Below are 13,227 nucleotides of genomic sequence, written 5' to 3'. Positions count from 1 at the left end.
TTAACAGCCGCTGACGTTGACCTTTGCAGACCATGTTCACCACCGACCTGAAGGAGTCCAAGCAGGAGCGTGTGGCCATCAATGGAGTGGAGCCACAGATGATAGGCATGCTGGTGAGGTACGCCTATACGTCAGCGGTCTACATTTCCAAAGCAAATGTCCAGGTAGGTTTCCATCTTTTCTTTCTTTTCCACATTGCTCAGTGTTGGTGCTAGGAATTTTCAAAATGGGGTCCCGGGGAGCCCATCAAGTCAGAAAAAAGGGGTCCCACTTTTTTGTAAGCCTTTTGAAAACAAAAGATAAATGTAGGGGTGTAACGCTACGTGTATTTGTATTGAACCGTTTCGGTACGGGGGTTCCGGTTCGGTTCGGAGGTGTACCGAACGAGTTTCCACAAGGACATATTAAGTAGCGTAACGCACATTGTGTAAACAATGCACACCGAGGCACAACACACAGCATGCTAGCAGCTAGTGATGGGTTGATTAACATTAACATTATCAATAGTAGCCTCTCTTCTGGAATAGTTTCAGTAGAGTTTAAACATGCAGTGGTACGACCTCTACTTAAAAAACCCAGCCTCGACCCCTCTCTCCTCTCTAACTTCAGACCTATCTCTAATCTTCCATACATTTCCAAAATATTAGAGAAGGTTGTCTACAGTCAGTTGTTGCCCTTCTTAGAGGATAATGGTATCACTGAGCTGTTCCAGTCCGGTTTTAAAGCCCTCCACAGCACAGAGTCAGCGCTTCTAAAAGTTTTTAACGATATCCTCCTGTCCACTGATTCTGGTAAATATGTTGTCCTGGTGCTTTTAGATCTGTCTGCTGCGTTCCACACCGTCGACCACGCCACCTTAATCACTCGTCTTGAGAACTGTGTGGGCATTAAGGGCGCCGCCCTCAACTGGTTCCGGTCGTACCTAACCGACAGGAGTTTTTGTGTAAAAGTAGACAGTTTTATGTCGTCCACAGCTCCTTTACCACATGGGGTCCCCCAGGGCTCAATCCTTGCCCCAATTTTATTTGCGCTTTACCTTCTCCCCCTTGGTTCTATTTTTAGGAAGTACAGTATTGCATTTCATTTTTATGCCGATGATTGCCAGATTTATTTTCCCATGGCACAAAATAACACGGTTCAACGTCTTATTGACTGCCTGCACGACATCAAAGTCTGGCTTTCAGCTAACTTCCTGAGCCTAAATGAAGATAAAACAGAAGTTATGCTGTTCGGTCCAAGTCGCTCTCCCTCCCCCAACGTTGACCTCGGCACTCTGACCCCGTATCTCAGCGACTGTGTCACAAACCTGGGGGTAAAGTTTGACTCAGATTTTAAATTCGAAAAACAAATCAGCAGCGTCGTTCAAAAAAGCTTTTATCAATTACGCCAAATAGCGAAAGTGAAACCACTTCTATCAAGACATGATCTTGAGAAATTAATCCACGCTTTTATCTCGACTCGTCTTGATTATTGCAATGCCCGGTATGTTGGCATTAGCCAGGCCTCCCTCGCCCGCCTGCAGCTCGTGCAGAACTCTGCTGCTCGTCTGCTAAACAGACCCGCAGACGTGAGCACATCACCCCTATTTTAGCGTCCCTTCACTGGCTCCCTGTGCGTTACCGAATACATTTTAAACTCCTTTTATTTGTTTTTAAATGTCTAAACAACCTCGCGCCAACCTATCTCTCCGACCTCCTTCAGCCTTACTGCCCCACCCGATCCTTAAGATCAGCCGATCAGCTGCTGTTGACGGTCCCTGACACAAGGCTGAAGCTTAGAGGTGACAGAGCTTTCGCCGTTGCTGCTCCCAAGCTCTGGAACGACCTACCCCTGAGTGTTAGACAAGCCTCCTCTCTTCCTGTTTTTAAATCTCTCTTAAAAACATACTTTTATTCCATGGCTTTTAACACTGAGTGATATCCATCCTGCAATGGCGCCCCATAATACACCTGCTGTGATCCTGTTTTTATGTTTTTATGTTTTTATTAATTCTATTTTAATTATTTATTTTCTATCGTGTTCTGTTTTTGTTGTGTTGTGTTTGCTCGGTACTCGTTTTATCTTTTAACCTGCTCATTGTACAGCACTTTGGCTACCCCTGTGGTAAATTTTAAATGTGCTCTATAAATAAAGTTGATTTGATTTTGATTTGATTTGATGAGGCGTCATGAAGCGTTTCGACACATTGCAAAACTGTATTGATACTGTGTCGATACTGTGTCACTAAATACTGACATCTGCTGGACATTAAAAATCCCTACAGGCAACCTATGGACCGACTCAACTGACACTGATTTGATGCCCTAGTACAGGGGTCACCAACCTTTTTGAAACCAAAAACTACTTCTTGGGTACTGATTAATGCGAAGGGCTACCAGTTTGATACACACTTAAATAAATAAATATATTGTCATTTGTAAGTTACACGTAAGTGTGATTTAAACAAGAATAGCTAAATAAATACATTTATATATATAAAAAAATGGGTATTTCTGTCTGTCATTCCGTCGTACATTTTTTTTTTCCTTTTACGGAAGGTTTTTTTGTAGAGAATAAATGATGAAAAAAAACACTTAATTGAACGGTTTAAAAGAGGAGAAAACACGAAAAGAAATTAAAATACAATTTTGAAACATAGTTTATCTTCAATTTCGACTCTTTAAAATTCAAAATTCAACCGACAAAAAGAAGAGAAAAACTAGCTTATTTGAATCTTTTTGAAAAAATTAAAAAAATAATTTATGGAACATCATTAGTAATTTTTCCTGATTAAGATAAATTTTAGAATTTTGATGACACGTTTTAAATTGGTTAAAATCCAATCTGCACTTTGATAGAATATTTAACAAATTGGACCAAGCTATATTTCTAACAAAGACAAATCAGTATTTCTTCTAGATTTTCCAGAACAAACATTTTAAAAGAAATTCAAAATACTTTGAAATAAGATTTAAATTTGATTCTACATATTTTCTAGATTTGCCAGAATAATTTTTTTGAATTTTAATCATAGTAAGTTTGAAGAAATATTTCACAAATATTCTTCGGCGAAAAACCAGAAGCTAAAATATTTATTATTCTTTACAATAAAAAAAAAAAAAAAAAAAAAAAAAAAAAAAAAAAATTCTTTACTTGAACATTGATTTAAATTGTCAGGAAAGAAGAGGAAGAAATTTAAAAGGTAAAAAGGTATATTTGTTTAAAAATCCTAAAATCATTTTTAAGGTTGTATTTTTTCTCTAAAATTGTATTTCTAAAAGTAAAAAGAAGCAAAGTAAAAAAATAAATTAATTTATTTAAACAAGTGAAGACCCATCCATCCATTTTCTACCGCTTATTCCAAGTGAAGAACAAGTCTTTAAAATATTTTCTTGGATTTTCAAATTCTATTTGAGTTTTGTCTCTATTAGAATTAAAAATGTCGAGCAAAGCGAGACCAGCTTGCTAGTAAATAAATAAAATTAAAAAAATAGAGGCAGCTCACTGGTAAGTGCTGCTCTTTGAGCTATTTTTAAAACAGGCCAGCGGGCGACTGATCTGGTCCTTACGGGCTACCTGGTGACCGCGGGCACCGCGTTGGTGACCCCTGCCCTAGTATATACAATAATATAAACCAAGTCATTGTATTTCATTTAGGATTATTTCATATCTTCATTTAAATAAAAATATATTTTTATCTTTTTTAGATACAGTCAATAAATAATGTGAACATGTATCATAACATGGAAATCTAAGAGAACGTGTTGTGGATGATTGTGGACTGGGAATTTTTTTAATTTTATTTTTTTACACATTTTTATAAAAAAAAAAAAAAAAGTTTTTCCGACGTATTACATTTTAGACGATTTCTCTTCTTAGTTATTATTTCTCCGGCTGTAGAAAAGAGCCGCTCACAGGGCACAGAGGAGGCGTCAGTGCGACACAGTTGGCGTATCGGTCACGTGACCAAAACAGCTCATGATCGGTCACGTGACTTTCTAAAAGCGGTACGCGCACCGACACAGGGTTTTGCTCTATGAGCTCGACGCATGCGCCGATGCATCGGTGTTGCCGGACCCATCACTACTAGCAGCTAACGGGCTAGGATAGACTGACCATACGTCCTCTTTTCACCGGACATGTCCTCTTTTGCGGAGCTGTCAGGGCGGAGTTTCATAAATGCCTCAAATGTCCGGCATTTTGAGTTAGGGTTGCGTGTATTTTCAATGTACGTTCAGGGTTAAGAAGGGGTTAAAAACAAAACAAACAGCAGCATTGGTGAGGGAGGGGCAGAGACAGAGAGAGAGAGAGAGTTATGATAAACGCGCATGCGTCGCCAGGCTCTGCTTTTTATCCATAGATTTATCACATTTCATTTTTTATTATCTATAGCAGGGGTGTCAAAAGTGTGCCCCGGAGGCCATTTGTGGCCCACAGCTAATGTTTTAAAGGCCCACGGCACATTCTAAAAATACTATTAAAATAAACAAAAGTGAAATAAAAAAGGTTAAATGTAATTTAGAAAAAGTTGCAATGTTGACTAATAAAACAAAGCTGTTTTTTTTTTTTTTCAAACTGTCATTGCTCAAAACATAATATTGAATCAAAATCAATGTTATTATGAATTATTGACCTATCCAAGGTTCCCATTACTTCACATCAAATATTACACTAAGAGAAATATTTTTGGTGGAAGATTTTGCTAATTTGGTAAATGAATAACCCAAAAATATATATTATGTTGTTTTCTTACTGTACCGAAAATGAACCGAACCGTGATCTCTAAACCGAGGTACGTACCGAACCAACATTTGTGTGTACCGTTACACCCCTAGATAAATGTATGCATTATCCTGTTATATTATTAGTAGAGATGTCCGATAATATCGAACTGCCGATATCGGCCCATAAATGCTGTGGCTCCGAAATGACAACACAGGCACGGCTTCTTAAAGACGGGCTCTTTACTTGGGTTTATGCCGTGAAAACTACAGGACAAGACATGAAATCCAATGCTTTAGACATAGTTCAGTCACAGGCAAATAAAGTGCTAAACAAAATAGCTACCACGTGGCAGCCTGCCACTTCAGAGGTTCTTGGGCAGCAAATATTTCAGTCTTGTGCATACTAAGGCTGAAACGACGCGTCGACGTAGTCGACGTCATCGGTTACGTAAATACGTCGACGCCGTTTTTGTGCGTCGGCGCGTCGCATATTTACGTCACACTACTTTACTGTCATTGCGGAGCGCAAAGCAGATGATGCGAGCGAGGGGAAAAAACACGCCAAAAGTCGTCAAAAGTGTGGGAGTATTTCAATAAACGGCCTAATAATGTTGTTGTATGCACACTGTGTCGAGCGGAAATGGCCTATCATAGCAGCACAACGGCTATGAACGAACATTTGAAAAGAAAACCCCCGACAGCGTTCTTGCCATCACCATCAACAAGTCAATCGTCCGCGTGAGTATACGTTGTCATTATTACACAAAAACATGAATGTGTCATTTGTATCTGCGTTGTAAATTCATAAACTAAAGCACCGTTTCGCTCTGAGAGGCGCGTTTGGCGTGCCTGTTCAGTGTTTACAAAGACGCGCTTAACGCTGTGGAGAGGCGGCGGCGGCGAGCGAGCGGCGAGGCGGGGTGCGCCGGGAGCGACGCCGCAATCGTGCCCAGGTGCGCAATCCGCGCAGTTGGAAGAGAAAAGACTTTGTGTAAAATTAAAAGATTGTAAACCTGGCAAAGCCGTCTGGCGTTCAGTCTGTCGGTCCTGAAAGAACCCCACGGCACAAGACGTGTCACAAACGCTAACGTTAATTAGTTGTGCAAATACCTTTTACAACATTAACAGTTACATATACTATGTACAAACCAACAATTAACTTTCACTTTAATCATACTATCATTGTTGTGTTATTAAGCAAAATAAGCAATACTTTTACTTTTGTTGAAATGTTTACACTGTACACTTTTTTGTATTGGATGTTTAGCTTTATTTTTGCACATTTTAGCAAATAAGCAATACTTTTACTTTTGTTGAAATGTTTACACTTGTTACAGAACATTTCCGTTTTGCACTTTTTTGTATTGGATGTTTATCTTTATTTTTGCACATTTTAAAGCAAAATAAGCAATACTTTTACTTTTGAAATGCTTATACTATTCCAGAATATTCAGATTTGCAGTGGATGTTTACTTTTATATTTGCACATTAAAAAGCAAATAAGCTACTTTTAATTTTGTTAAATGTTAAAAGTTTTAAATGTTTACATTGTTACAGAATATTTTGTCATGTTGTTGTCAATGTTGACCAGAGGTGGGTAGTAACGCGCTACATTTACTCCGTTACATCTACTTGAGTAACTTTTGGGATAAATTGTAGTTTTAATGCAACATACTTTTACTTTTACTTAAGTATATTTATAGAGAAGGAACGCTACTTTTACTCCGCTACTTTTATCTACATTCAGCTCGCTACTCGCTACTAATTTTTATCGATCTGTTAATGCACGCTTTGTTTGTTTTGGTCTGTCAGACAGACCTTCATAGTGCCTGCGTTTCAACAAATACAGTCACTGGTGACGTTTCACTTCGTTCCACCAATCAGATGCAGTCACTGGTGACGTTGGACCAATCAAACAGAGTCAGGTGGTCACATGACCTGACTTAAACAAGTTGAAAAACTTATTGGGGTGTTACCATTTAGTGGTCAATTGTACGGAATGTATACTGTACTGTGCAATCTACTCATAAAAGTTCCAATCAATCAATCAAAAGTGTGAGGGAAAAAAGATACTTGTTTTATTTCAACCGTACCGTCAAAAGCATCAAGACTGACCGCACATGAGGACGTTCCTGTCTTCACAATAAAAGTGCCGCACCATCGCACCTGCGCTTTCAAAACAAGAGTCTCCGAAAGCCAGGGTAAACAAGCTAGCAAGCTACGGAGTTTGACGCCTATATATTTCTTGTAAAGTGCATAAAAACGAATATGGAAACTGGACAAATAGGATGCCAAAAACCCACCACTTTCATGTGGTATTAGACAGAAAGGAGGAACTTTTTTTCTCCTCCATTTGAAAACGTGGACGTTATCATCACTACTGTCTGATTACAATCAATGCAAGTCATCAGAATCAGGTAATACACCAACTTATATTCTAGTCTTCATTAAAGAAAGGAATCTATATGTGTTAAACATGCATGTATATTCATTAAAACACCTTTAACATGTAAACAAAAACAGCAAAATAAATACTTATAAATTATATACTGTATATATCAATGTATATGTATGTATGTGTGTATATATATATATATATATATGATATGAGTGTGTATGTTACTCATCAGTTACTCAGTACTTGAGTAGTTTTTTCCCAACATACTTTTTACTTTTACTCAAGTAAATATTTGGGTGACTACTCCTTACTTTTACTTGAGTAATAAATCTCTAAAGTAACAGTACTCTTACTTGAGTACAATTTCTGGCTACTCTACCCACCTCTGATGTTGACTGAGTGGCCATACTTTTTTTTTGGTAAATAAAAGCCATGCCTTTTGAAAAAACTGGCCTACATTTATTTTTTCCTCTTCATTAAAAAAAAAAAAAAAAAAAAAAAAAAAATCGGTAAAAGGAAAAATAATCTATAGATTAATCGAAAAAAAATAATCTATAGATTAACCGATTAATCGAAAAAATAATCTATAGATTAATCGATAGAAAAATAATCGTTAGCTGCAGCCCTAGTGCATACTAAATGAGCGTACAATAATTAAACCAATGTACTTTATAAATATACAGAACAATTCGACACAATATGACAAAATACCTTGTTCAGCTAGCTAAATGTTCTTGCTGCTGCTGATGGCTCGCTCAAAGTCCTTTGCATGTCTAGGCGAATGCAGGTCTCGCAACCTCCAATACTAAACCGAAACCTCGCGAGAATAGCGGTGTAACAAAGGAAATAAATGGCCCTTTTTATAGTAAACAAAATGTGTCGTATTTACAAAAAATGTAACATGAATTCACAACCATGATAATTTTCAACAAAAAATATTAACCCTTAAAACAAAAATATTATGTGTAAGTTTCAACGACACTTACAAATGCTTTAAAATCAAGGTTCAAGGTTCAACTTTATTGTCCCCGCGGGGAAATTTGTCTTGGGCACAGTGCATCATCATTGCTTTCTTAACATACCCAAAAACAACAGAACAAAAACACAAGCACAGACACAACCACAACCATACAAGTAACATTTAAACATCAGAACATGGAGCTTGATAGACATAGGTGGCACTTTGATGTAGGCATAAAATCTACAGTATGGAGATAAAGATAAAGTACCAATGTGCATTGCACTAGAGCTCATGGATAACGTGCTGTGTGCTTAGTTCTAAAGTGCTATGTGCTAAAGTGCTATGTGCTAAAAAAGTGCTAACCTATGTATTCAAATTCTATTGCACATTGTTGGTCAGCTTAATGGAGGCTGGGACAAATGATAATTTAAGGCGGTTAAATTTGCATAGTGGGACCCGGAGTCTTCTCCCTGATGGCAGGGTTCCATATTCAGGAAAGAGTGGATGTTGTGAGTTGGAAATCATTTTCTTAGCTTTTTTCCTAACTGCCTGCTCATAGATGCTCTGTATAGGCTCATATTCTTTCCTCCCTACGATTTTCATTGCCGTTTTATGCATGCCGGCCAGTTTGCTTTTTAGCTTAACGGTTAGGTTGCCAAACCATGAGGTGATCCCGTATCTAATGATGCTCTCTACAATGGCACGGTAGAAAATCATCATGATGTGGCTGCTTACGCCGTACAATCTTAATCTTCGCAAAAAATATAGCCTCTGTTGCAGTCTATTGCACAGTCTATTGTGATATCGGAAATTATCGGTATCGGTTTCAAAAAGTAAAATGTGTGACTTTTTAAAAGGCCGCTGTGTACACGGACATAGGAAGAAGTACAGAGCGCCAATAAACCTTAAAGGCACTGCCTTTGCGTGCCGGCCCAATCATATAATATCTACGGCTTTTCTCACACACAAGTGAATGCAGGGCATACTTTATCAACAGACATACAGGTCACACTGAGGGTGGCCGTTAGGGCTGCAGCTAAAGATTATTTTTCTATCGATTAATCTATAGATTATTTTTTTCGATTAATCGGTTAATCTATAGATTATTTTTTCGATTAATCTATAGATTATTTTTCCTTTTACCGATTTTTTTTAAAATTTAAAATGAAGAGGAAAAAATAAATGTAGGCCAGTTTTTTCAAAAGGCATGGCTTTTATTTACAAAAAAAAAAGTATGGCCACTCAGTCAACATTGACAACAACATGACAAAATATTCTGTAACAATGTAAACATTTAAAACTTTTAACATTTAACAAAATTAAAAGTAGCTTATTTGCTTTTTAATGTGCAAATATAAAAGTAAACATCCAGTGCAAATCTTAATATTCTGCAATAGTATAAGCATTTCAAAAGTAAAAGTATTGCTTATTTTGCTTTAAAATGTGCAAAAATAAAGATAAACATCCAATACAAAAAAGTGCAAAACGGAAATATTCTGTAACAAGTGTAAACATTTCAACAAAAGTAAAAGTATTGCTTATTTGCGAAAATGTGCAAAAATAAAGCTAAACATCCAGTACAAAAAAGTGTACAGTGTAAACATTTCAAAAAAAGTAAAAGTATTGCTTATTTTGCTTAATAACACAACAATGATAGTATGATTAAAGTGAAAGTTAATTGTTGGTTTGTACATAGTATATGTAACTGTTAATGTTGTAAAAGGTATTTGCACAACTAATTAACGTTAGCGTTTGTGACACGTCTTGTGCCGTGGGGTTCTTTCAGGACCGACAGACTGAACGCCAGACGGCTTTGCCAGGTTTACAATCTTTTAATTTTACACAAAGTCTTTTCTCTTCCAACTGCGCGGATCGCGCACCTGGGCACGATTGCGGCGTCGCTCCCGGCGCGCCCCGCCTCGCCGCTCGCTCGCCGCCGCCGCCTCTCCACAGCGTTAAAGAGGAGCGCGTCTTTGTAAACACTGAACAGGCACGCCAAACGCGCCTCTCAGAGCGAAACGGTGCTTTAGTTTATGAATTTACAACGCAGATACAAATGACACATTCATGTTTTTGTGTAATAATGACAACGTATACGCACGCGGACGATTGACTTGTTGATGGTGATGGCAAGAACGCTGTCGGGGGTTTTCTTTTCAAATGTTCGTTCATAGCCGTTGTGCTGCTATGATAGGCCATTTCCGCTCGACACAGTGTGCATACAACAACATTATTAGGCCGTTTATTGAAATACTCCCACACTTTTGACGACTTTTGGCGTGCTTTTTTCCCCTCGCTCGCATCGTCTGCTTTGCCATGACAGTAAAGTAGTGTGACGTAAATATGCGACGCGCCGACGCACAAAAACGGCGTCGACGTATTTACGTAACCGATGACGTCGACTACGTCGACGCGTCGTTTCAGCCTTAGTGGCCGTATAAACAAGTTTAACACTGTTACAAATATGTGCACCCACACCAAACAAGAATGACAAACACATTTCGGGAGGACATCCGCACCGTAACACAACATAAACACAAAATAATTAATGATCGTGTAATTAATCCTGATTACAATATCAATTAAAATAATTGTGATTATTATTATCTCATCCAGCCCTAGTACCGGTACAAGCTGTTTTCTGCGTGGTGTTTGGATCTTAGTCAATCTGACCCCAAGTCTCAACTAGACAACCTCACACGTCCAAACCACGGCATCTTCCGGGTCACATGTGCTCTTAGGATTTTGCAGGCTCGGTCGGGTCCAACGTTTTGCGCACTCACCGCTTGAACCACCCCGCTCTGTTCAGGCCTTGTTGGCGGCGGCCAACCTGCTGGATGTGATGGCTGTGCGGGAGGCCTGCTGTCGTTTTATGGAGCGTCAGATGGACGAGATAAACTGTGTGGGGATCCACTGCTTTGCCGAGGCACATTCATGTAAGCAGCTGGAAACTCAAAGCATGGACTATATTCTTGAGCACTTCAGCTGCGTCTGTCAACAGGTGAGACCTCTGCACACTTTGCTGTGCCACAGCCTTTCTAGGCCAGTGTTTTTCAACCTTTTTTAAGCCCGGGCACATTTTTTGCGTTGAAAAAATGCGGAGGCACACCACCAGCAGAAATCATTAAAAAACGAAACTCCGTTGACAGTAAAAAGTCGTTGTCACAATTGTTGGATATGACTTTAAAGCATAACCAAGCATGCATCAATATAGCTCTTGTCTCAAAGTAGGTGTACTGTCACCACCTGTCACATCACTCCCTGACTTATTTGGACTTTTTTGCTGTTTTCCTGTGTGTAGTGTTTTAGTTCTTGTCTTGCGCTCTTATTTTGGTGGCTTTTTCTCTTTTTTTTTGGTATTTTCCTGTAGCAGTTTCATGTCTTCCTTTTGAGCGATATTTCCCGCATCTACTTTGTTTTAGCAATCAGGAATATTTTAGTTGTTTTTATCCTTCTTAGTGGGGACATTGTTGATTGTCATGTCATGTTCGGATGTACATTGTGTACGCCGCCTTCGCTCCACAGTAAGTTTTTGCTGTCGTCCAGCATTCTGTTTTTGTTTACTTTGTAGCCAGTTCAGTTTTAGTTTTGTTTCCCATAGCATCCCTAAGCTTCAATGCCTTTTTAGGGGCACTCACCTTTTTGTTTGTTTTTGCTTTAAGCATTAGATACGTTAACCAAGCAATTAGCTACCTGCTGCCACCTACTGATATGGAAGAGTATTACCATACTTGCCAACCTTGAGACCTCTGATTTCGGGAGGTGGGGGGTGGGGGCGTGGCTAAGAGGGGAGGAGTATATTTACAGCTAGTATTCTAACATGGAGGTTAATTAGTCTCTCTATTACAAAAGCTATTTTTGGACTCTGAATTTTGTCAAAGTAATTTTTTTGTGCATCAGTGAATTCTAGCTATATATATTTATTTTATTTTATATATATATATATATATATATATATATATATATATATATATATATATATATATATATATATATATATATATAAATAAAAGAAATACTTGAATTTCAGTGTTCATTTATTTACACATATACACACACATAACACTCATCTACTCATTGTTGAGTTAAGGGTTGAATTGTCCATCCTTGTTCTATTCTCTGTCACTATTTTTCTAACCATGCTGAACAAAATCTTGGAAAAATTATTCAATAGTCGATTAGATTTATTTATTAACAAAAGTGGGACGCTTGTGGAGAACCAATATGGATTCCGAGCAAATATCTCAACATCAATAGCACTAACCAAAATAACAGAGGAAATTACCAATGCAATAGATGGTAAAGAATGTGCGGCCGCAGTATTCATGGACTTAACAAAAGCATTTGACACAATTAATCATGATATTTTAATACGAAAATTAGAACGATATGGCATCAGAGGTTTGGTATTGAATTGGGTAAGAAGTTATTTAACCAACAGGAAGCAATATGTAAATATGGGTGAAAATATGTCAACACGGTTAGATATATCCTGTGGTGTACCCCAGGGGTCAATACTGGGACCAAGATTGTTCAATCTTTATATAAACGACATTTGTAAGGTTACGAAGGACTTAAAGTTGGTTTTATTTGCAGACGACACAACTGCTTTCTGTTCAGGAGAGAACACGCAGAAGATAATACAAATAATAACAGAAGAAATGAACAAATTAAAAAGATCGTTTGACAAAAACAGACTATCTTTGAATCTCAGTAAAACTAAAATAATGCTATTTGGTAATAGTAGAAAAGAGCATCATACACAAATACAAATAGACGAAGTAGACATAGAAAGGGTAAAAGAAACTAGATTTTTGGGAGTATTAATAGATGATCAAATGAACTGGAAATCTCATATACAAAACATACAACATAAGGTGGCAAAAAACATTTCAATAATGAATAAAGCAAAATATGTCCTGGGCCAAAAATCACTACATATTCTCTACTGCTCGCTAGTGTTACCATATCTGAGTTATTGTGCAGAAATATGGGGAAATAACTACAAATGTGCGCTACATTCGCTAACCGTGTTACAAAAAAGATCAGTTAGAATAATACATAATGTTGGATATAGAGAACACACAAACCCTTTATTTATTAAGTCAGAAATATTAAAGTTCGGTGATTTGGTAAAATTGCAAACAGCTAAAATGATGTACAAA

The 13,227-nt window shown here is 37.7% G+C and overlaps 1 protein-coding gene across 4 annotated transcripts in view; it reads left to right on the top strand.

Moving 5' to 3' along the window:
* LOC133615647 (kelch-like protein 24) overlaps window positions 1-13,227 on the top strand; it is a 35,457-nt gene that overhangs the window by 3,204 nt on the left and 19,026 nt on the right. For all 4 annotated transcript variants that reach the window (XM_061974393.2, XM_061974390.2, XM_061974392.2 and 1 more), the window contains exons 3-4: window positions 30-164; window positions 10,872-11,063. In XM_061974393.2, coding sequence (XP_061830377.1) covers window positions 30-164; window positions 10,872-11,063 — 327 coding nt within the window. The remainder of the gene's footprint in view (window positions 1-29; window positions 165-10,871; window positions 11,064-13,227) is intronic.

Source organism: Nerophis lumbriciformis, linkage group LG22, assembly GCF_033978685.3.
Source record: "Nerophis lumbriciformis linkage group LG22, RoL_Nlum_v2.1, whole genome shotgun sequence".
NCBI lineage: Eukaryota > Metazoa > Chordata > Actinopteri > Syngnathiformes > Syngnathidae > Nerophis > Nerophis lumbriciformis.
The sequence above is the reverse complement of the archived record's forward strand: the minus strand, read 5'-3'. Positions and strand labels throughout refer to the sequence as shown.